The following is a 24,946-nucleotide window of genomic DNA, read 5'->3' on the forward strand; positions in this document are numbered from 1 at the left end:
CTGTGCAGGAGCTCTTTATTTTGATGAGGTTCCAATAGTTCATTTTTAGTTTTGTTTCCCTTGCCTCTGGAGACGTGTTGAGTAAGAAGTTGCTGTGGCCGAAGCCAAAGAGGTTTTGCCTGCTTTCTCCTCCAGGAATTTGGTGGCCTCCTGTCTTACATTTAGGTCTTTCCTCCATTTTGAGTTTATTTTTGTGTGCGGTGTGAGAAAGTGGTCCAGGTTCATTTTTTTTGCATGTCTCTGTCCAGTTTTCCCAGCACCATTTGCCGAAGAGACTGTCTTTACTCCATTGGCTATTCTTTCCTGCTTTGTCAAAGATTAGTTGGCCATACGTTTGTGAGTCCATTTCTGGGTTCTCTATTTTGTTCCATTCATCTGAGTGTCTGTTTTTGTGCCGGTACCATTCTGTCTTTACAGATTTGTAATACATCTTGAAGTCCGGGATTGTGATGCCTCCTGCTTTGGTTTTCTTTTTCAGGATTGCTTTGCTATTTGGGGTCTTTTCTGGCTCCATACAAATTTTGGGATTGCTTGTTCTAGGTCTGTGAAGAATGCTGGTGTTATTTTGATAGGGATTGAATTGAATATGTAGATTGCTTTGGGTAGTATCAACATTTTAAAAATATTTGTTCTTCCCATCCAAGAGCATGGAATATTTTTCCATGTTTTTGTGTCTACTTCAATTTCTTTTATAAACTTTCTATAGTTTTTAGTGTATAGGTTTTTCACGTCTTTGGTTAGGCTTATTCCTAGGTATAATGTGGTTTTTGGTGCAATCATAAATAGGATCATTTCTTTGATTTCTCTTTCTGTTGCTTCATTATTGGTGTATAGAAATGCAACTGATTTCTGTGCATTGATTTTATATACTGTGACTTTGCTGAATTCATGGATCAGTTCTAGAAGCTTTTTGATGGAATCTTTTGGGTTTTCCATACAGAGCAACAAGTCACCTGCAAAGAGTGAAAGTTTGACTTCCTCCTCGCCGATTTGGATGCCATTTCTTCCTTTGTGTTGTCTGATTGCTGAGGCTAAGACTTCCAATACTATGTTGAATAATAGTGGTGAGAGTGGTCATCCCTCTCATGTTCCTGACCTTGGGGGGAAACCTCTCAGCTTTTCCCCATCATTCCAAGTATTCTGAATCAATTATGTCCATCCCTCTCCCCAAAATGAAAACACGGTTACATAAATCTTGAGGGGCAGCTGTCTACTGCCTCCAAAGGGTCCCTAATTTTGCAATGTTTGATAAACATTTGTATGCTCTTCTCTCAGATATCGATGGACTTTAGAGGTATTAACCTCCTTTGAAGCCTTGAAACTGGCTCTGTCCACACCCCAGCTCTTAGCTTACCTAACTTTGACAAGCCCTTTTATTTATATCGAATGAAAGGAATGGTGTTGCTTCATGCTTTCTGGGACATCCTTTTGCCAATCATATACAACCAGGAGCACATTTCTCATGCCCTTCAGACACTGTGGCATCAGGTATGGCCCCATGCTTTCCTGCGGTGGCCACAGCTGCCACCTGATGGACATAGCCAGCACTCTGACATTAAGCTCCCCTATTCACCTGTGCATCCCCACGTGGTGCCTGCTGTCTTACAAGTTCATAAATCATAGCACCTCTCTACAACATGACAGACCCATTACAAACAAGCGCTTTTAACTAACCCTCCATCATCTTATTTCCGTTGCTAAAAGGCTTATAATTGCTGACATATTACAACTATTCACCCTCCTTCTAAAACCATCATTGTTCACTGTTCAGCGCATACTAAGACAGCTGATGTTGCATCTTTAGAAAATGATAGGGTTGACAGAGCTATAAGTATGCACCCCAAACAGGCCCCCTTGTTCTTTCTCCACCCAGTTGTGAGCCCTGCCTTTATCCCTGACTGACAGTATTCATTACCCGGCAAATGCCCCACAGTCTACAAAGGACAGTCAGATACAAAAAGGTGTCAAACAACTACCAGATGGATTATATAGTGGGCCAAATGGACTTCCTAGAGCACCCTTTCTTTTGACCATGTGGCTTACACTTACCACCTACCAAATTGGACACAAAGATAGTGAAGGACCAAAAAGACAGTTGGATTTTCCCAGGCATCCACAACATTCATGACCAAATGATTTCCCAGTGAACGATTTGTAAATCCCGGGAAATCTCTGAGAGAAATCAGCACACCCCAGGAAGGCTTCCTAGGCCCACCTGCCCTCTGTGGTTGTATAGATGGATTTGATAGATTTGCCCCAAGCCCTGTGCTGTTCTCACTGTTTGGTCACTGTCTGCATGCTCAGCAGATGGGCTGATGCTCTCTGACTAGATGTGGCACTGCCACAGCAGGCAATAAGGAAACTAACACCTCCATTTCTCCTTATGGAGAAATGCCATTCCTTATGGTTTGCATCAGACAAAACATTCTGTTTACAGGAGGTGTAAACCACCTGCTTGCAAAATCTTTGGGTACACATTAAAATTTCATACCATATATTATCTTCAATTATCAGGGCAAATGGAACATTAAAATTTAGACATAAGATGGATTGTAAGATAAATATCAAGAAATTAACCATGAAAGGCCAAACACTTTGCTCCTGAGCCTTATTAGGATCCAGAATACTCCAAACAGGGGAGATGGACTGACCCCTTTTGAAAGAGTGTTTGGTTGGCAAAGCCTACTGGCATCTCTAAATCTTCCATCCGTGGGTGGACAATATGATGCTATGACTAACTCGAGATGAGGACTCTCTAGTACACCTGAAGCACCTTGCCAACAGAGAAAAGAGGCATGGCCTCCACCAACTGGTGAGGCTGGACACACTTGTCCACCAGAAGACCAGGTGGACCTCAAGATCTTTGGAAGAAAATGTGTGCCGTCACCTCGCTGGGAAAGACCTTATGAAGTACTGCTCACCAGCTACACTGCTATCAGAACAGAAGAAAAACCCTCCTGGATTCTTGCAAGCCATGCCAAAATTGATTTTATTTAAGATTTTTTTTAAGAATGAGTTTTCATACCAAAAGGATACTGATGCAACATTAAAACTTATGTTTTCTCTCTGTTACAAGGGACAAAAAATTTTCTTAAGAGTGTTAGTTTGCTTATTATAAAAAATATAACGAAAGTTTTTCCTTACCTTAATGACCAGTTGTCCAGAAATACAAACTTTCGTGGAAGGGCCGAGATGGTGGAACAGCATGGAAGTTTTTTTTGCATCTCTCATCCCTGAAATGCAGCAAGATCAACACCAAACCATCTTGCACACCTAGAAACTGAGTTGAGGAGTAACACAATGATCTGCACAACTTGAACCACAGAACTCAGCAGGTATTCAAAGCAGAGAGGTGAACTGGGGGAGAGAGAAACTACTGAGGGCAGAGAGCTGTTTTTTCTTGCAGACAGAGGACAGAAATGGGGGGAGATTAAGGGAAAACACCCCCCCAAAGCAGCTGGAGAGAAAGAGGAAGAGTGGAAACAGATGCAAGGGACTGAACAAAAAAGGGAGAAAGGAGAAAGGAGAGGGTTTAAATTCCATTAAGACTGGGACGCCTGGGTGGCGCAGTCGGTTAAGCGTCCGACCTCAGCCAGGTCACGATCTCGTGGTCCAGGAGTTCGAGCCCCGCGTCAGGCTCTGGGCTGATGGCTCAGAGCCTGGAGCCTGTTTCCGATTCTGTGTCTCCCTCTCTCTCTGCCCCTCCCCGTTCATGCTCTGTCTCTCTCTGTCCCAAAAATAAATAAACGTTGAAAAAAATTTAAATTCCATTAAGACTATATAAACGGGGGGGGGGGGGTGTAGAGTCTGAAACTCCACAGCTCGACACATTGTGGTGCTCTGGTGGGAAGGGAAAATTCCAGGAGGAGAGAGCAAGGTCTGAGTGTCCTCGGGCCACATGGGGAGAGGTGCTTCCCCTGCTGGGATGACATCTGGTAGAGGTGATGTGGCTTCCCAAGAGGCAAAGGTCCCATTAGTCCCCAGAGAGCAGCCACATTTGCTGATGTTGGAACAAGAATGCTAAGGGTGGAGCCTGGCACCAGATGTGTGTGGTGATTTTCCATAATCTCTGAAATGCTGTGTCTACAGGATCATAGGAACTTTTTCTGGGGAAGACTGGCACAAAGCAGCAGTCTCTGGGCATCGGCAGCAGCACTGTCATGCAAACGTTCCTGGGGGCAGGCCTGCACCTGACCATTATTGGTGAGACCCTTCCCCAGAGGATCTCAATGAGTCAAAGCTGCAGGAACCTCAGAAATGAGGGGTTAGGAAACAGCCCCATCTGAGATAAATTTTGGGAGGGAGGTGCCACCTTGCAAACTGATGGCTTATTCACGGACAGTGTAGAAGTGGGGAATGGATGGAGGTGGGAGACAAAGGAGGGTTGCTTCATTGCTGGTCAGGAAGAACACAGAGTTCTGATACTAGAGACTTGGTAGCTGAAGGATGCCATTGTCACCCCTCCAGCACATGCGCATACACACCTACACTCACCACAGCAATTAAACCCAGTATGTAAGCAGCACCATCTAGTGGAGAAGAGAGCCATTACAGTAAACCCCACCCAATTGGGCCAACAGCACTCTTGAACACCACAAGTCTCCCCATCAGCTTAGTTTATGGACTCTAAAGTTCTTCATAGTTTACTTCTAGGGGAAACTGGATGTAATTTCAATAGTGTTTCATTCTGTTCACTGTTCTATCTATTCATTTTTTTTCTTTTCTTATTCTTGAATACAGAAAGAGAAAAACGTTATTTTTATTTTCTGGTTTTATAAGAAAGATTTTCTTTAATTTTTTCTACTATATTTTTTTGTAATTTTTTGAAATTCTATTTTACTTTCAACATTTCATTTTATTCTATCTTATTGTATTCATTTTTTCAAATTTTCAAACGTTTTCTTTTTTTCCTTTTTAAAAATGTTCTCTTATTTCCCTTTTTTCTCTAATCTATCAAGCTTCCATCAACAGCCAGACCAAAACACACCTAGGAATAGCATCCTTTATTTGATTTTTTGTGTTGTTTTTAATTTTTTTTACCTTATTGATTTATTTTCTTCCTTTGAAATGACAAAATGAAAGGAATTCACCCAAAAGAAAAAACAGGAAGAAATGACACCCAGGGAATTAATCAACATATATACAAGCAAGATATCTGAACCAGAATTTAGAATCACAATAATAAGAATACTAGCTGGGGTTGAAAATAGCATAGAATCCCTTTCTGTGGAAATTGAAGTAAAAGCTAGTCAGGATGAAATTAAAAAATGGTATAACTGAGCTGCAATCTCAAATGGATGCCACAGTGGCAAGGATGGATGAAGCAGAGCAGCAAATCAGCAACCTAGAGGATAAACTTTTGGAGAATAATGAAGCAGAAAAAATGAGGGAGACTAAGGAGAAAGACCACTATATAAGAATTAGGAAACTCAGTGACTCATTAAAAAGGAATAACATCAGAATCATAAGGGTCCCAGAAAATGAAAAGAAAAAAAGGGTAGAAGACTGTGGTGAGTGAATTATAGTAGAAAACTTTCCTAACCTGGGGAAAGACACAGACATCAAAATCCAGGAAGCACAGAGAACTCCCAGTAGATTCAACAAAAACCAATCATCAACAAGATTTATGATAGTCAAATTCACAAAATACTCAGGCAAGGAAAGAATCATGAAAGCAGCAAGAGGAAAAAAAGTCCTTAACCTGCAAGGGAAGACAGACCAGGTTCACAACAAACATATCTACAGAAACTTGGCAGGCCAGAAAGGAGTGGCAGAATATATTCAATGTGTTGAATCAGAAAAATATGCAGCCAAGAATTCTTTATCCAGCAAGACTGTCATTCAAAGTAGAAGGAGAGATAAAAAGTTTCCCAGAAAAGCAAAAATTATAGGAGTTCGTTACCACTAACCAGTCCTGCAACAGATATTAACGGGGCCTCTCTGAGGTGAGAAAAGAGGGGAAAAAAACACAAAAGACCAAAAGTGACAAAAATTACAAAGGACCACAGAACACCACAAGAAAGTCTAACTCTACAGGGAACATAATGGCAATAAATTAATATCTTTCAGTACTCACTAAATGTCAATGGATTGAACCCTCCAATCAAAAGACAAAGGGTAACAGAAGGGATAAGAAAACAAGATCCATCTATATACTGTTTACAAGAGACCCATTTTAGACCTAAAGACACCTTCAGATTGAAAGTAAGGGGGATGTTGGGGTGCCTGGGTGGCGCAGTCGGTTAAGCGTCCGACTTCAGCCAGGTCACGATCTCGCGGTCCGTGAGTTCGAGCCCCACGTCGGGCTCTGGGCTGATGGCTCGGAGCCTGGAGCCTGTTTCCGATTCTGTGTCTCCCTGTCTCTCTGCCCCTCCCCCGTTCATGCTCTGTCTCTCTCTGTCCCAAAAATAAATAAACGTTGAAAAAAAAAATTAAAAAAAAAAAAAAGAAAGTAAGGGGATGTAGAACCCTCTATCATGCTAATGGTCACCAAAAGAAAGCCAGAATAGCCACACTTGTACCAGAAAATCTAGATTTTAAAATAAAGACTGTATGGGGCACCTGGGTGGCTCAGTTGGTTAAACATCCGACTTCAGCTCAGGTCATGATCTTGCAGTTTGTGAGTTCAAGCCCTGCATTGGGCTCTGTGCTGAGAGCTCAGAGCATGGAGCCTGCTTCAGATTCTGTGTCTCCCTTTCTCTGTTTCTCCACCCCCCCACACTCTGTCTCTCTCTCAAAAATAAATACGCATTTTAAAAAATTGAAAATAAAGACTGTAACAAGAGATGAAGAAGGACATTATATCATAATTAAGGGGTCTATCCACCAAGAAGATCTAAAAATTTTAACATTTATGCTCCAAACGTGGGGCACCCAACTATATAAATCAATTAATCACAAACACAAAGAAACTTATTGATAATAATACCATAATAGTAGGGACTTCACTACCCCACTTACAGCAAATGGACAGATCATGTAAGCAGAAAATCAACAAGGAACTAATTACTTTGAATGACACACTAGACCAGAGGGACTTAACAGATATATTCAGAACATTTTATCCTAAAGCAGCAGAATACACATTTTTCTCAAGTACACCTGGAACATTCTCCAGAATAGATCACATACTGGGACACAAATCAGCCCTCGATAAGTACAAAAAGATCAAGAAAATACCTTTCATATTTTCAGAACACAATGCTATGAAACTCAAAATCAACCACAAGAAAAATTTGGCAAGATAACAAATACTTGGAGACTAAAGAACCACCTACTAAAGAAATAATGGGCTAATGAAAAGTTATAGAGGAAATTACAAAGTACATGGAAGCCAATGAAAATGATAACACCACAGTCCAAAACCTCTGGGAAGCAGAAAAGGCTGCTCTAAGTGGGAACTATATAGCAATCCAGGACTTCCTAAAGAAGAAAGAAAGGCCTCAGATGCAGAACCTAACATTACACCTTAAAGAGTTGGAAAAAGAACAGCAAATAAAACACCAAAACAGCAGAAGACAGGGAATAATAAAGATTACAGCAGAAATCAATGCTATCACAACCAAAAAAACAGAACAGATCAACGAAACCAGAAGCTGGTTCTTCGAAAGAATTAACAAAATTGATAAGCCCCCAGCGAGTTTTATCAAAAAGAAAAAGGAAAGGACCCAAATAAATAAAACCAAGAATGAAAGAGGAGAGATCACAACCAACACAGCAGAAATAATAACAATAATAAGGGAATATTATGAGGAGTTATATGCAATAAAGTGGGCAATCTGGAAGAAATGGACAAATTCCAAGAAACACATAAACTACCAAAACTGGAACAAGAAGAAATAAAAAAGTTGAACAGACAATAACCAGTAACGAAATCGAATTACTAATCAAAAATCTCCCAAAAACCAAGAACCCAACACCAGATGGTTTTCCAGGGGAATACTACCAAACATTTAAAGAAGAGTTAACACCTATTCTCTTTTGAAGCTGTGCCAAAAAATAGAAATGGAAGGAAAACTTCCAAACTCTTTCCATGAAGGCAGCATTACCTTCATTCCAAAACCAGATGAAGACCCCACTAAAAAGAACTACAGACCAATTTCCCTGATGAACAGGGATGCAATTTCCTCAAGAAGATACTAGCCAACTGGATAAAATAATACATTAAAAGAATTATTCACCATGACCAAGTGGGATTTATATCCGGGATGTAGGGTTGGTTCAATATCAGCAAACAATCATTGTGATTCATCACACCAATAGAAGAAAGGACAAAAACCACATGATCCTCTCAATAGATGCAGAGAAAGCATTAGACAAAATGCAGTGTCCTTTCTTGATAAAAACTCTACAGTAAATAGGGATAGAAGGCTCATACCTCAAGATCATAAAAGCCATATATGAAAGACTCACCGGTAATATCATCCTCACTGGGGAAAAACTGAGAGCTTTCTCCCCAAGGTCAGGAACATGAGAGGGATGACCACTGTCACCACTATTATTCAACATAGTATTGGAAGTCTTAGCCTCAGCAATCAGACAACACAAAGGAAGAAATGGCATCCAAATCGGCGAGGAGGAAGTCAAACTTTCACTCTTTGCAGGTGACATGTTGCTCTGTATGGAAAACCCAAAAGATTCCATCAAAAAGCTTCTAGAACTGATCCATGAATTCAGCAAAGTCACAGTATATAAAATCAATGCACAGAAATCAGTTGCATTTCTATACACCAATAATGAAGCAACAGAAAGAGAAATCAAAGAAATGATCCTATTTATGATTGCACCAAAAACCACATTATACCTAGGAATAAGCCTAACCAAAGACGTGAAAAACCTATACACTAAAAACTATAGAAAGTTTATAAAAGAAATTGAAGTAGACACAAAAACATGGAAAAATATTCCATGCTCTTGGATGGGAAGAACAAATATTTTTAAAATGTTGATACTACCCAAAGCAATCTACATATTCAATTCAATCCCTATCAAAATAACACCAGCATTCTTCACAGACCTAGAACAAGCAATCCCAAAATTTGTATGGAGCCAGAAAAGACCCCAAATAGCAAAGCAATCCTGAAAAAGAAAACCAAAGCAGGAGGCATCACAATCCCGGACTTCAAGATGTATTACAAATCTGTAAAGACAGAATGGTACCGGCACAAAAACAGACACTCAGATGAATGGAACAAAATAGAGAACCCAGAAATGGACTCACAAACGTATGGCCAACTAATCTTTGACAAAGCAGGAAAGAATAGCCAATGGAGTAAAGACAGTCTCTTCGGCAAATGGTGCTGGGAAAACTGGACAGAGACATGCAAAAAAAATGAACCTGGACCACTTTCTCACACCGCACACAAAAATAAACTCAAAATGGAGGAAAGACCTAAATGTAAGACAGGAGGCCACCAAATTCCTGGAGGAGAAAGCAGGCAAAACCTCTTTGGCTTCGGCCACAGCAACTTCTTACTCAACACGTCTCCAGAGGCAAGGGAAACAAAACTAAAAATGAACTATTGGAACCTCATCAAAATAAAGAGCTCCTGCACAGAGAAGAAAACAATCAGCAAAACTAAAAGGCAACCAACAGAATGGGAGAAGATATTTGCAAATGACATATCAGATAAAGGGTTAGTATCCAAAATCTACAAAGAACTTATCAAACTCAACACCCAAAAAACAAATAATCCAGTGAAGAAAACATGAACAGACACTTCTCCAAAGAAGACATCCAGATGGCCCACCGACACATGAAAAAAGGCTCAACATCACTCATCATCAGGGAAATACAAATCAAAACCACAATGAGATATCACCTTACACCTGTCAGAATGGCTAACATTAACAACTCAGGCAACAACAGATGTTGGCGGGGATGCGGAGAAAGAGGATCTCTTTTGCATTGTTGGTGCAATGCAAGCTGGTGCAGCCACTCTGGAAAACAGTATGGAGGTTTCTCAAAAAACTAAAAATAGAACCACCCTACGACCCAGCAATTGCACTACTAGGCATTTATCCACGGGATACAGGTATGCTTTTTTGAAGGGACACCTGCACCCCCATGTTTATAGCAGCACTATCAACAATAGCCAAAGTATGGAAAGAGCCCAAAATCCATCGATGGATGAATGGATAAAGAAAACGTGGTATAAATATACAATGGAGTATTACTCAGCAATCAAAAAAGAATGAAATCTTGCCATTTGCCACTACGTGGATGGAACTGGAGGGTATTATGCTAAGTGAAATTAATCAGAGAAAGACAAAAATCATATGAATTCACTCAGGACTTTAAGAGACAAAACAGATGAACATAAGGGAAGGGAATCAAAAATAATATAAAAACAGAGAGGGGAACAAAACATAACAGACTCTTAAATATAGAGAACAAACAAGGATTGCTGGAGGAGACAGAAGGTGGGATGGGCTAAATGGGTAAGGGGCAATAGGAAGACACTTGTTGGGATGAGCAGTGGGTGGTATTCATAGGGAATGAGTCACTGGAACTAGCCTTGAAATCATTGTTGCACTATATGCTAATTAACTTGGATGTAAATTAAAATATAAATAAATAAATAAATAAATTTTCAAAAAAAGGATATAAAAAAAGAAATATAAATATTCTGTGCTTCGTCTTTATCAGATCATTCAAGAAAACTGAGTCTTAATATTAAAAGAGCTAAAGTTTGTTCACTATTGTATAACCTTCAGCATTTGCCTTTAAAATCTTTTATTCTTGGCCCTCCTCTCCAGGTGTCATCATGAGTGTCACTTCTTTCTTTCTTTTTTTTTTTTTTTTTTTTTTTTTTTTTTTTTTTTTTTTTTTTACTTTTATTTATTTTTGAGACAGAGAGAGGCAGAGCATGAACGGGGGAGCGTCAGAGAGAGAGGGAGACACAGAATCGGAAGCAGGCTCCAGGCTCTGGGCCATCATCAGCCCAGAGCCCCATGCGGGGCTCGAACTCACGGACCGTGAGATCGTGACCTGAGCTGAAGTCGGACGCTTAACCGACTGAGCCACCCAGGCGCCCCGAGAGTCACTTCTTTCTTAAACTCTGCATGGCAATCATTGATGCATCCCCATGATGCCCAGGAAAGACAAGGTGACCCAGAAGTCCAAGTACTTCCTTAAGATCATACATCTTTTGAACCATCATCCTTCATTGTGGGAGCAGACAACATGGGTTCCAGGAAGATGCAGTAGGCCCCCATGTGTTTGCATGGGAAGGCTGTGGTGCTGCTGTGGCATGAGCCCCATGATGTATGAGGTCATCTGAGGACATCTGGAGAACAACCAGCTCTGGAGAAACCGTTGCCTCATATCTGGGTGAATGTGGGCTTTGTGCTCACCAAGGAGGACCTCAGCGAGATCAGGGACATGCTTCTGGCTAAGGTGCCAGCTGCCGCCATGGTGGTGCCATAGCCCCATGTGAAGTCACTGTACTAGCCCAGAACACTTGTCTGGGGCCAAAGAAGACCTTCTTCTCCCAGGCTTTAGGCATCACCACTAAAATGTCCAGGGGCACCACTGAAATCCTGAGTGATGTGCGGCTAATTAAGACTGGAGACAAAGCAGGGGCCAGCGAGGCCACACAGCTGAATGTGCTGAGAGACTCCCCCTTCTCCTTTGGGATGATCACCAGCAGGTGTTTGACAATGGCAGCATCTACAACCGTGAAGTGCTTGACATCACAGAGGAAACTACATTCTCACTTCCTGGAGGGCGTCTGCAGTGTTGCCAGTGTCTGTCTGCAGATAGGTCACCTGGTTGTTGCCTCACTGCCCCATCCTATCATCAATGGACACAAGCAGGTTCTGGCTTTGTCTGCATGGACTGGTTACAGCTTCCCACTTGCTGAAGCCATCACCACCACTGCTGTACCTGCTGCTGCCCTCAGCCCTGGCCAAAGCTGAAGCATAGGAAGAGTCAGATGAGTTGCATGAGGATATGGGATTTGTTGGTCTCTTGATTAATCACCGAAAAGCAACCAATTCGGCCCATTTTATTTGTGGAACAAGGGAATAAAGGCTCACTTCTCTTCAAAAAGGAATCTTTTATTGTCACTTGGGTTGAATAGTTAAATATTGTTGCATAATGATATGTGATCCTATTTAATCAAATGTTCAAATATTTTGATGTTTTGTAACACACACTTTCCAAAATCAAATTCTAAAATGAAGTATTTTGACCACAATGCAATTAAAATATTCCAGAGGATCCATGGAACATTTTCAAGAGATTTGGTCTTTTTATAAAAAGGAAGATATTATACTAATTAGGCTTATTTCTTATGCTAAATTACATAGGAAGCAATGCCAAATAAGGGATACTAACATCCTTAGATTACATTTATGTAGAAATATGTTAATAAAGTAAGTGTTTTAGAAATTATATGCAACTCTTAGAAACCTGATATGTCCTGAGATGTTACTGTCGTGTGTCAGAGAAATAACCAATTTCCTTGTCAGCAGCCTTGTCATGATCTCTTATCAGATATTTAACCTTGGACATTTTAAATCTTTATCATTTATAGACAGTTAGACTTTTACGCAGACGCTTTTACAAAAGCTTCTGCAAATGTGTTTCACCTGCAATGATGCTGATGGGAGGAACTCTTTTCTATAGGCTTCTGAAAACCTTAAGATTGTAAAGCTGAACTTGGTTAAGAATTTCCAGAATGAATGGAAGATCTGTATTGAAGCAGAACAAGAATTAATAACATGAGACTGGATGAATGGAAGATGATTCCCATTTTTACAAATTTTTTTGAAACATTGCTGATTTTTAAATGTTTTTTCCAGTATTAAGGAAACTGTTTTAAGCTATGACTTACAGCTGTATGATAAAACATGCTTCTGTGAAAAGACTGGGACACTTATCTTTTTGTCCCTACCAATCTGTCCAGAATTCAAAAACTTTCAGTGAGTATTCTCATATGTTCACGACAATAGGTTAATTTGCATAAGTTGAATAAGAATCTGCTCTCCTTGTAACAGGACATATTTGGAAACACTGGTTACATCACCAAGACTTTGACAGAAATGTCATATTCAAGGGGGGACTTGCACAGACACAGATATGACCAGACTGCTTGAAGGAACTCAGGCAGACTTTATGGAGCCAATAAAGCCCATTGGAAAAACAGCCTGATACTTATATCTGGGTCTATAAGCAAGGCAGTCAGTTTTTATACATTGTGACAAGGAGACAACAAATTCATGATGAATTAACAGGATGAAGAAAACAGATGTTTGGGACTGTTAATTAGTAAGGAATCCTAAGCAACTTTTTCTCATAAGCTATGATTTACAGCAGTTTCATCATCAGGCCAAGTTAAAAAAAAAAGCAACTATTACACTTTGCAAACAAATTGGTCTTAATTTGGCTGTCCTTGGTAAAAATGAGGGTGATTATAGAAAGAAACATTATGTTTCAATTACACACCATTGTGGATTTTACAGTCTAATAGAGTTCACTATGAACTGGACGAGATCCTAATTTCTTTTAGTTTCCTCTGAAGCCTGGCCACAAGTCTCCAAACTAATATTTTCTACTTTTTTTCTATCCTTTTGACTTGGAATCACTGGATACCCAAAACTCCCCTTTTCCTGAAGCCCTGCAAATGGAATATGAACAACTTGATGTAACCTTCTAAGAAATCACTGCAAAACTCATATGTAGACAATCTTCATGCTGGTTCCTCTATGAGCCTCTCAGAAAGTCTGTCAGCCTGCCACTACCTACCTACCTTATCTGCCTAAAGATGCGTTAAGCCCAGCATCTAGAGATTCTTTCAACTGGCTATCCTTGGAACTCAGAAACTGGTTTATAACTGGATCCTTTTATTAACCATTATCTTTCTTGTACTGCCATAGAATTGCCTCTTATTTATTACCTGATCATTTGAATCAGAGGCCTCACTCTAAGAAGATACCTGCATTGCCTCTTCCTGAAATGAATTTGACTGAATTGACTCACTGTCTGAACAGAGACTGGATTAAGGACATAAAACCATCTATCAGCTCAACTTTGTTCTGAATGACAAGTTTGCTGGGTAAAGGATTCTTGTCTGCATATTTTTCCTGTTCATCACATTGAAAATTTCCTGCCAGTCCCTTTTGTCCTGCCAAGTTTCAGTAGATAGGTTTGCTACTACCCTCATGTATCTACCTGTGTAGGTTAAGGGCATTTATCCCTAGCTGCTTTCAGAATTCTCTCCTTATCTTTGTATTTTGCCAGTTTCACTATGATATGTCATGTAGAAAATCGATCCAAGTTACGTCTGAAGGGAGTTCTCTGTGCCTCCTGAGTTGCAATATTTGTTTCCTTCCCCAGATTGGGGAAGTTCTCAACTATGATTTGTTCATAGCTTTGGCCCCCCTCTCTCTCTTCTTCTTCTTCTGGAACTCCTATGATACGGATATTGTTACATTTCACTGAATCACTTACTTCTCTAATTATCCTCTTGTGATTCAGAATGTTTTTATCTCTCTTTTTCTCAGCTTCATCTTTTTCCATAATTTTATCTTCTATTTCACCTATTCTTCCCCCTGCCTCTTCAATTCTCGCTGTCACCACCTCTAGTTTATTTTGTACCTCATTTACAGCATTTTTAAATTCATCATGACTATTTTTAAGTTCCTTGATCTCTGCAACAATAGATTCTCTGCTGTCTTCTGTGCTTTATTCAAGCCCAGTGATTAATTTTATGACTATTATTTTAAATTCTCGTTCAGTTTTGATAAATTCTCTGTCATTTCCTCCTGGAATTTCTTTTGAGGAGAATTCTTCCGTTTCATCATTTTGGCTAGTTTTCTGTCCCTTATGTGTTTTAAATGCTCATTATATGTCTTGCACCTGCAAGCACTACTATATTAAAGAGGGATCATATGCTGTCCAAGGCCTGGCCCTTCAGGAGGTGTTCTTCAGAGAGTTACTTGCTCTCTGTTGTTGTTACTTTGGTTACTTTATCTCCCTGCTTGTAGTAATGTTTCGGACCCTCCACCAGGTGTGCTTTGGTTTGTTCATTGAAGTAGTCCTGGAAAGGAAAACAAACAGACAAACAAACAAACAAAAAACAACAGAAAAGACACACACACACACACACACACACGCACACACACATACACAAAACCAAAAGCAAAAAATCAGAAACACCAGCTACAAGTAAACAATGGGGTGGAGGCAGTGCTGATGGAAGAGGCCTTATCCCATACAAAAAGAGAAATGACAGGGCTGGGGAAGAAGAAAAAATAAAACTCGACCAGGCAAAGAAACTATAGGCTTAATCCAGAGAGAGAGTAAGGAAAATAAAGAAGGAGGTGGGGAAAAAGAAAAGAAGGTAAAGTTGTCCAGACAGAGAAACTATTAGGCTTAATAGAGACAGAGAAACAAAAGTAAAGAAGGGGGTGGGGAAAAAGAAGAGAAAATAAACTTGATCAAAGAAACTATATGGTTTAATCCAGAGGGAGAGAAAGGAAAATAAGGAAGGAGGTATAAAAAATGTATCAAGAGAACGGATTAAACATGTCTGCTTAAATAGGCCAAAAACCAGGGTAACCAGACTAGAGGAGGGAAGAGATAAGAATAAGAAAAGGAAGGAAGAATATATCTATATAATAAGAATTGTCCGTGAATTAAACCAGGCAAGGCAAAAGCGCTGCTCTGGAGGAGGGGCTATCTCAGCTTCAATCCCACTCCAGTAGATAGGCAGTTGCCAGGCACGGGAGGGGGGAGGTTTGATGTAGGCAGGTCCCGCCTCCACTGTGGGCATGATGTCTGTTCCCTGAAGCGCTCCTCCTATGGCCTGTCAGGTTGTCCAGGTGGGTCCCTGGAACCAACTCTGCCTCTTTTCCTCCCGGACTCTTGGGGTTCAAGGTCCTTTGGCCTCAACATGGCTTTGTTGGAGAGGACAGAACTTCAGATCCCCCTACTTCTCTACCATGTTGGCCCCTCCCTTCAACCCCTCCCTTTTGAGGAACTGGGGCTTTGACCCACTGAGTTCCTCTGGGGGAGGGTCTTGCAGAGCAATGGCCAGGTGCCAGCCTGTCCACGGGAATGTTCAGGATACCACGCTGCTGCTGGTGCACAGAGACTGTGGCTGGGTGCCAGCCAGCTGCGGAAAAAGTTCGCGTGATCTTTTTTTTTTTTAATTTTTTTTCAACGTTTTTATTTTTATTTTTGGGACAGAGAGAGACAGAGCATGAATGGGGGAGGGGCAGAGAGAGAGGGAGACACAGAATCGGAAACAGGCTCCAGGCTCTGAGCCATCAGCCCGGAGCCTGACGCGGGGCTCAAACTCACGGACCGCGAGATCATGACCTGGCTGAAGTCGGACGCTTAACCGACTGCGCCACCCAGGCGCCCCACCAAGAGAGTTGCAGAGCAAGGAATTGTATTGACCAAAGACAGGCCACCTAAAAACGTGGACCAAATATCTGGGCTTACTTGGCTGGGTGACAAAACCAAGCTTCCTAGCTGCCGGAGCCAAGTAAGAAGACTCTGAAATCAGCTATTTTGAAACGTGTGCTGCTCTCAAAGACTGACAGGACCACAAGAAAAATGGAGATGTATGAACATTAACACTATCAATTAACACTCCAGACTTTGAAAAGTACAGGTTTCAACCTCACCTTGTCTGTAAACCACACTGCCTTTTTTTTTGAGAGAGAGAGAAAGAGAGAGGGCCCAAGTGGATGAAGGGCAGGGACAGAGGGACAGAGAGAGAGAGGGAGGGAGGGAGGGAGGGAGGGAGGGAGAGGGAGAGAGACAGGGGCTCACCTGAAACCGGGCTGGAGCTTACCTGATATGTGACTCAGGCTCATCAACTATGAGGTCATGACCTGAGCTGAAGTCAGATGCTTAAGGACTGGGCCACCCAGGTGCCCTTCTCCTTTATTTCATGTGTCAACAAAGCATATAAAGGGCTCCCACCTAAATGGTCAGAACCATATGGACTTGGATACCTGGCTTTTCTGTCACTGTGCTTAGTGACAGCATTTGTTCATAAAATTGTGTCACACCCACATGCCTGTTGAGGAATCATAGAAAATCGGATGATACATCAGAATTCCAGGTTCTCTTCAGCATTAAAGATCTTATTCCCAAGTTTCAGAGATGATGAATTAGAAAAGGCAATCCTAAATCTGTCTATGATAATGGAGCAAGGAGGGTTCAATACCACTATGCATGCTTTGAAAACACTCCAGTCAGAAGGTAACAGCTTAGCCTCTGGGGGTCTCCAAAGTCATCATGTTCTAGATACCGTGACTGCTTAGCAGGGGATGCTCGTGCAATCATCAGTGGAAAATGTTGCTTTTTATCTAACCCAAATGAGGCACATAATATCTAAATTAAATCTACTTTAAAAAATGAATTAATATTTTCCATCAGATAAATGAAGCACATTTAATTGGTCAGATCTATTCCAGGATTGTGGGACTCATTTCATGAGGTGTGGGGAAATGTGTTCTCTTCTATTTATTCATTCTCTTGCCTTCTTCTTTCCCAAATGTTTTGAGTATAAATGACACACAATGTTACCATAGTTTCAGGTGTACAACATAGTAACTTGCCAACTGTATACATTATGCTGTGCTCACCACAGTGTAGCTACCCCACCCCCCACATTGCTATTAAAATACCGTTGACTATATTCCCTATGCTGTGCCCTTGATTCCTGTGACTGATTCATTCCATACCTGGTATGAATGAATACCAGGTACCCCCCACCCTCATTCACCTGTTCATTCATCCTCATGGTGATCTATGCTTTTCTTATTTTTTGTAGATTTCTTACTGCTCAATCCAAACTGGATTTCTCTCTCCACAGTCATCTACTCAGCTATTTATTATATAAACTTCCAGGGGAGTTTCAGAGGAAGAAACTGTGAGGCCCCAGGGAGGCCACCCCAAAATGTGCCACCATGGCATATTGACTATCTTGAGTTGAAGCTGCTTGGGATACAGCCGGTGCAAGAACACCCAGGCTGTCACATACCCCTCTTGAAAGCAGGAAATGAGTGGCCCATATGAAAGGTCCCCTCCCTGTACTATGAGGTAAAGAGACATCCTTATCAGCAGAGATGGGGCTTCAAACCTGAAAAAGCTGTAGAAACAAACCTTGTTACTTTTTTACTCATCTACAACCTCAGCCCAGATTCCACTTAGAATTCCTGCAATTTAAAACTCCCACACACCTTTTCTCTTTTACCTGTCAATTCCTCACAAATTATTGTCTTTGTCCAAAATATATAAGACTGCAAAAAAACAAAACAAAACAAAACAAAAAAACCTGTCTGCCTTGGCCATTTCTTTGGGCTTAAATTCATTAGTGGGCCTACCTGCCTATGTAATAAAACTTTGAGGGTTGTTTTTTTTTTTTTTCCTCCTGTTAACCTGTCTCATGTCAATTAAATTCTTAAACCAGTTGGAAGAATTTTGGAGGAATGAGGATATTTCTTCCTCCCTACAAAACCATTGGATTTTTACTACAAAGAAGTTTATGTATCAAAAACAGAGCACACCTCAACATATGAAAGTAAATTTTATTTTAAAAGGTAAAACTTTCATGCAACTTTTAAACATGAACGTTCAGGGGCACCTGGGTGTCTCAGTTCACTGAGTGTCTGACCTCAGTTCAGGTCATGATCTGATGATTTGTGGGTTCGAGACCCACATTGGGCTCTGGGATGACAGCTCAGAGCCCGAAACCTGCTTGAGATTCTGTGTCTCCCTCTCTGGTCTCCCCCACTCACACCCTGTCTGCCTGTCTCTCTTTCAAAAATAAATTTTAAAAAATTAAAACATGAACATTCAAAAGTTATTAAGCAACTTAATCACACACTGTTGATTAGAGCAGGGAGTAAAGAATTAGTTTCGTCACCAGCGTAAACACTAACAGAATTCGTCACAACTTGGATCTCCAGTGATTCAAGTGTTTTACCCCACAAAATAAGATGTGATCAACTTTAGAATAAAATACATTTCCTGGATATTCTGTTATCAGTCAAGGCCTTCTTCATCACCATCATCTCACACGATAGGAAAGCTGGCCCTGGTGGCGATTCCACAGTTGTTATTCCGGTCTCTGGCCATTTTTATGTAGCCACCCATGCCCCAGTCAGTGCCCCAGCTGAAAGAAGACAGGGTTTTCCAACTATTACAAACAACCTAAAACATACATCTTTTGAACAATAGCATCCAGTATTGAGCAGTGCACCAGAGGCCAGGACAGATTCAGGAAGAATCAGGAGAGGCCGTTCTTGTTCATGGTTGAGTTCTAACCAAGCACAGACATTTCACAAAACTGCAGTGTGAACAGGAAAAGGAAACCCTTGGGACCTGGGTGTGATATACAATATTGAAAAACTTCCAATTTAGAAATACAGTGGTACCAAAACTATATCAGGACCCTAGCAAGCCTGAGACAGTATCTTAATGTTGTCATCATATGACTATGTCTGTGCTCCCCCCTAGATGGGGTAAACACTGCTGGGATTTCAGAAGTGTGCTCAAGGGTTGGGGGACCTGCGTCCAAACACTGGTTCCAAAAAACATTCCCTTTTCAAATTCAAAAGTACATATTCCTCGATTTTCATACCTGTTCTTGACAAACCAATATTTTTGGTTATCGGATTCTTTTCCTTGAAAGCCATAGCCAACCACCAGAACACCGTGATTCAGGTCTTCACTGCTGCACTTTGGATCATAATAAATGCCTGGGGAGTAATATTCAATGCTGAGTGAGGATTCCCACGTGACATGTGATAGTAACCCAGCCTATCAACCACAGTAGGGGAGGCATTTCAAAATTCAGTTATGATATTGGTATGAATTCAGATGAGATTTAAAAGTCAGATATTTTTGTTTAGTGGGAAGGGGTGGGGATTTGGGCCCTCATCTCACTCCAGGAGAAATACTAACTGTCACAATCCCTTTTGAAAATAATAGTCAAGGGGCATTAAAAAAATCACCCGCCGAAACCTTATTATTCTACTTGTAGGATGTCAACCTAGGGAAACAGCAGAGAACATAAAATTACTTGAGCCAAGAGCTACTTTCCACTGTTAATTTCAGTATCAAAATTCTTTAAAATTTATCAAGGTCTAACATTTGGAAAAAAGTAAAGTAAGCTCTACTAATTAAATTATGTTGTCATTTAAATATATTTATTATATACTTACACTCATGGGGATTTGGGCCAAGTAATGGCAAATGGAAACAGCAGACATAAATATTACATGTACAGAATGAACAACTATATTAAATCCACACACCCCAAAATTATACATTGAATTCTACATACCAAAGTGTCATTCTTGCTGTTTCTTAGGGTGGTTTTCCAATTTTTCTGTATCAACAAATGCTTACCTCCTTTATAGAAGCGGAAGGTATCCAAGCTTGCATCTATAGCAGCAGAGATGGATCCCATGTTTTTCATTGCCACAAAGAGGGCCTCCTCCCGCCGAGGAATTGTCTGAAAGGCAGTGACATTGGCAGCAGAATACTCAGGCCTGTATTTGCAGGGTCCATCCTTTGAATGGTAAAGGAAAAGAAACTTGATTATGACCATCCACTTCCTGGGGAACATGACTTCAAGGCAGCTTACAGGTAAAAGATTTCCAAGTCAAGTTTGTTGTGAAGCAACCCAGGAAGTGAAAGGCTATTTATTGTCTTAAAATTAAAAAACTAATTGGTGGCTCAGTAGGTTAAGCATACAACTCTTGATTTTGGCTCAGGTCATGATCTCACAGTCATGGGATCGAGACCCGTGTTGGGCTCTGTACGGAGCATGGAGCCTGCTTGTGATTCTCTCTCTCTCCCTCTCTCTCTCTCTCTCTCTGGACCCCTTCGACTCTCATGCTCTCCCTCTCTTTCTCTCTCTCAAAATTAATAAAAAAACCCTTTTTTAAAAAAAGCAAAACTAACTGGTGTGGATTCAATGAAACACTCATGGTCTACCTGTCCATAAGAAGTTTTTCACTCTGGGGAAATCCGTACCTTGTGTAAAAGGTATGCATATCTCCATGTAATGTAGAAATAAAAACAGCTGTGTGGTAACCATCTAAGCAGAGAACTATGCCAGGCTAATACCGTTTAATGACAGTCCTGACAGACTGCAGATAGAGAGTCTACAATTGGAAATGTGAATGTTAAACATGGTGTCTGTTTTCTTCAAAAGCATTCAACTCTAAGGACAGAGCTGGAATGGTGACAAGTGAGGAGCTCTACTCACTCTTGCAACATATGGATAGGATTCTTCTGTGTCCAGACCTCTGTTGTTCCTAACATACTGGAAGGCATTACTCATTAGACCACCATTGCAGCCCTCATTGCCTTGAGGCCAAGAGCAGTCCAGGAGGTTCTGCACACTCAAGGAAACACGTTTGCCGTATTTCCGGAATATCTGTCCTTCAATGGCACCAGTTGCACTAAAAGCCCAGCCAGAAGCACACCGACCCTGAAAACAAATTATAAAGGTCTCAGTCTACAAAACCAATAACAAGAGTGAAAACAGTCCATCTATATGAAAACTTTAAAACATAGCAACGGCAGGGTGCCTGGGTGGCTCATGGTTAAGCGTTGGACTTCAGGCTCAGGTCATGATCTCAAGGCTTGTGGTCTACCTTCATCTACTCTGCATCAGGCTCTGTGATGACAGCTCAGAGCCTGGAGCCTGCTTTGGATTCTGTGTCTCCCTCTCTCTTTGCCCCTCCCCAACTCGTTACTCTTTCTTTCTCTCAAAAATCAATGAACATTAAACAAAATAAATAAATATAGCTACAATATATTTTTCCACAGCAGGAAACCATAGCAGGGAGCCACTTTCTTTTTGGCTTTCCTCTTGGAGAGAGACCTGATGAGTAGTCATCCTTGATACTCACAAGACTAATATCAGGTGTCTGTCTCCTATTCATAGGTAAGGAGATACCAGCAGGGAAAGGGACTTTAAACACTGTCCCATTCTCATTCTTCTGGATTTTGAGACCAATCATCATGTGCCTGAATTCTTCATTGGTCTTCAGGGAAAAGAAAGTAGAATATTGACAAGCATGAGATTTTGGGGGGAAAGTACTGAGAGAAACAACAACACTTTCAGCAAATCCATGCCATACTCACCATGTCACCAAAGCCATTCATTGCCATCAAGAAGCTATGTTTCCCTTGAAGGTATTCCCTATTGTGCTGCATAATCATTTTCATATTCTTCTGCCACACGGCTCTTCTGCATTCTTCAACCTACAGGCAAACATATAACATATCATTTTTATTTGTATTTAAAACCTACTGACCTGCACCAAGTGGATGTGCTCACAGAGAGGAGGAGAAACCACAGCCATGGATGGTCTTATGCTTCTGGGAGCTGTTCTCCAGCAACCACACAGCAGGACATATGTCCACACTATGCACACTCATGGTGCTGTGCTTACTGCTTTGGTAAGAGTGGTCTCAAGATGCTACTCTGTGCTACAAACTCCCACCAGCACGGGCATTCTCTGTGAGTCCCCTAGATAGTTTAAATTTTAGATGTTACCAACCACACCATATTGTTTTCCATGTGTCTCCTTCCACCGGATCCACTGTGCATCTAAACTTTGATCAAGCTCTATAGTAGCTGAGACTATTCCCAAGCAAAGTGCAGCCAGGAAGTCAAAAGGATGCATGTTTCAAAACCTAGGAAGCAAAAAAAAAAAAAATGAGAATCTGATTAGACAGATCTGTCTAAAAATCCATCCTCCTTTCTTCTAGATGTTAGAGCCACTATGGTGGAGTAAAAACATTGAATTTATCCTCCCAAGTACTTACAGAAGGATAACACTGCTCACCTGATCATGCAGCTGTGCAGATGCTCTCGGCAGATGTAGCCCCAGGGCTTTCTGGTGCTGGGCAGTGACTCTGAGGCCACCCACTTAAATCCCTGGGGTTTGGCCTGATTGGCCCTATCCATATGGCCCAGTACACTGTAATCTTCCCGATCTGCTTTTGTTTCCCAAGCTGATGACTTCTATTCTGATGTTTTCTTGATGATAATTGCTTGTTCTTTACAGAAGAAAAACTTGTTGACAATGGTCTGGGCTCACTTTCCTGTCAAATGGTCCTTAACTGGTTTGACTAAAACAATAGAGCAGTCACAGTGGTCCAGCTAAGGGTCCAAAAGAAAAAGCTCATGCTTATTCAACAAAGAAAATAATGTTAAACTTCCATTTAGTTGATGCCATTATAAGATATGAAAAAAGTGTGTATTGAAGGCACACTGAAATATACTTAGTGGTGATTTAGTGATCTGTGTCCCTGCATGTCAAATCTGAGGACAGGGAGCTGGGAGGAGCTTGGGACTCCCCTTATTTCATTCTCAGAAGCTACATATCAAAGATTCAAAGCCACTGGTGGAATGGCACCCGGGTGACCGTCATTCCATAGGCAGGGGACAGAGGAACTATTGGGATCTCTAGCCTGTGACCTGAGAACCCCTTTCTTCTGTTTCTCATTCTTTCCCGATTGCCTTTCCACTGGAAGGTTACATGCTTGGGCCTGTCTCATGGGGAATCCAGGCGTGCTTTCCATTTTCTAGCATCCCCTAAAGTACTCTGTAGAGCTCTGGCCCTACTTGGGGAACGTGGGAGCATTCACTGGGTTGCATTGGACTCTGGGAAAATAGGCTTCAGCAACTGGAAGGCTGAACGATCAAAAGGAGAAAAGCCATATGATTATTTTAATAGATGCTTTTTAAAAATAAAAAGAAACATGCTATTTCAAATCAGTGGGAAGAGAATGGTCAATAAGTAGCTAGTCATCCAGGAAAAATTAGAAGCAGATCCACAAAACGTATTACTGATGGATTCCAGAATTCAACATAAAAAAACAAAAATATGAAAGTATTAAAAACATAAAAGAAAATGTATTTATGACCTTACACGGGACCAAAGACACTAAGCACAAAGTGTAAAGAAAAGATAGATGTGATTACGTCAAAATGGGAATTACACCCCACGAACAAAGTTAAAAGACACTCCACAGCACAGGAGAAAAATGTTTGTAACGTGTAACACAAAGTGCACATCAAAGATCATACCTATTAAGAGGGAAAAGAAACATCACTTCAGAGAGATAAACTAAGGATATAAGACTACAGTTTGTGAAGAGAAAATACAAATAGTAGATGAAGCCATGGGAGACGGTGAGCCTCCCTGAGGATCAAGAAATGAGAAGAACATGGCCCATCCGTTCTCACTTAGCAGATGCACAATAAACAGCAGCGACTGATCCTTTCAGATGTCCTCAGGTGCTGGGACACGGCCCTCTTCTGCCTGCTGGAGAGACAGATCACAGGACGGCCACGGGACGGCAACGTGGCAGCTCTGTGGACTTTGAGAAGTTTAGATAAGCAGGCCCTCTGACCTGCGGGTCAACAGGAAAACCTAGATGAGCCTTTCTAAAGTTACATATTGTCTGTAAGAGCAAAAAGATGGGAAGGATCGAAGTGTCCAGCAGTAGGGAGATGGTTGACTGTGGAAAGCTCTTCAGTGGTTTGAGAAAGTTGGGAATTACTTAGAAACCCGCTCCAGCTTTTATGAGCTTGGAAATCAATCCCTTACCTGGTTCAAGGGACATCACAATAGATGAATGTGAAAAGAAATATATTGGTGCCATGCTAAGTAAGGCCTTTTACTTCCACCTATCCTGATGACAATTAACACCGTCTTGACTCTCTATTCACTTCCTGTATTGAAACTAACCACTTTCGGGGAGCCTGGGTGGCGCAGTCGGTTAAGCGTCCGACTTCAGCCAGGTCACGATCTCGCGGTCCGTGAGTTCGAGCCCCGCGTCGGACTCTGGGCTGATGGCTAGGAGCCTGGAGCCTGTTTCCAATTCTGTGTCTCCCTCTCTCTCTGCCCCTCCCCCGTTCATGCTCTGTCTCTCTCTGTCCCAAAAATAAAA

The 24,946-nt window shown here is 41.2% G+C and overlaps 1 protein-coding gene and 1 pseudogene across 1 annotated transcript; one reads left to right on the top strand and one right to left on the bottom strand.

Annotated features, from left to right (window-relative positions):
* The first annotated feature begins 11,043 nt into the window (after window positions 1–11,043).
* Window positions 11,044–12,000, top strand: LOC122474505 (annotated as a pseudogene).
* A 6,748-nt stretch (window positions 12,001–18,748) lies between these two features.
* LOC122474300 (procathepsin L-like) lies at window positions 18,749–22,671 on the bottom strand. Its single transcript, XM_043565171.1, has 7 exons — window positions 22,546–22,671; window positions 22,127–22,246; window positions 21,892–22,026; window positions 21,243–21,467; window positions 20,378–20,540; window positions 19,608–19,725; window positions 18,749–19,139 (listed from the first exon to the last, which is right to left on the bottom strand). Exons 1-7 carry the CDS (start codon window positions 22,669–22,671, stop codon window positions 19,040–19,042), a joined length of 987 nt encoding a protein of 328 aa, XP_043421106.1. The 3' UTR covers window positions 18,749–19,039.
* Between the last annotated feature and the right edge of the window lie 2,275 nt (window positions 22,672–24,946).

The sequence above is a fragment of the Prionailurus bengalensis genome, chromosome D4 (genome assembly GCF_016509475.1).
Source record: "Prionailurus bengalensis isolate Pbe53 chromosome D4, Fcat_Pben_1.1_paternal_pri, whole genome shotgun sequence".
Classification (NCBI taxonomy): domain Eukaryota; kingdom Metazoa; phylum Chordata; class Mammalia; order Carnivora; family Felidae; genus Prionailurus; species Prionailurus bengalensis.

What these genes read in the sequence shown, in the direction of transcription:
- LOC122474300 (XM_043565171.1), bottom strand. Translation starts at nt 22,671, where the DNA reads ATGCATCCTTTTGACTTCCTGGCTGCACTTTGCTTGGGAATAGTCTCA. An exon ending in CCTATCCATATGTTGCAAGA is followed by an intron (nt 20,541 to 21,242) that starts GTGAGTAGAGCT and finishes TACCATTCAAAG; the next exon opens with GATGGACCCTGCAAATACAG. An exon ending in CTTCCGCTTCTATAAAGGAG is followed by an intron (nt 19,726 to 20,377) that starts GTAAGCATTTGT and finishes ATTACTCCCCAG; the next exon opens with GCATTTATTATGATCCAAAG.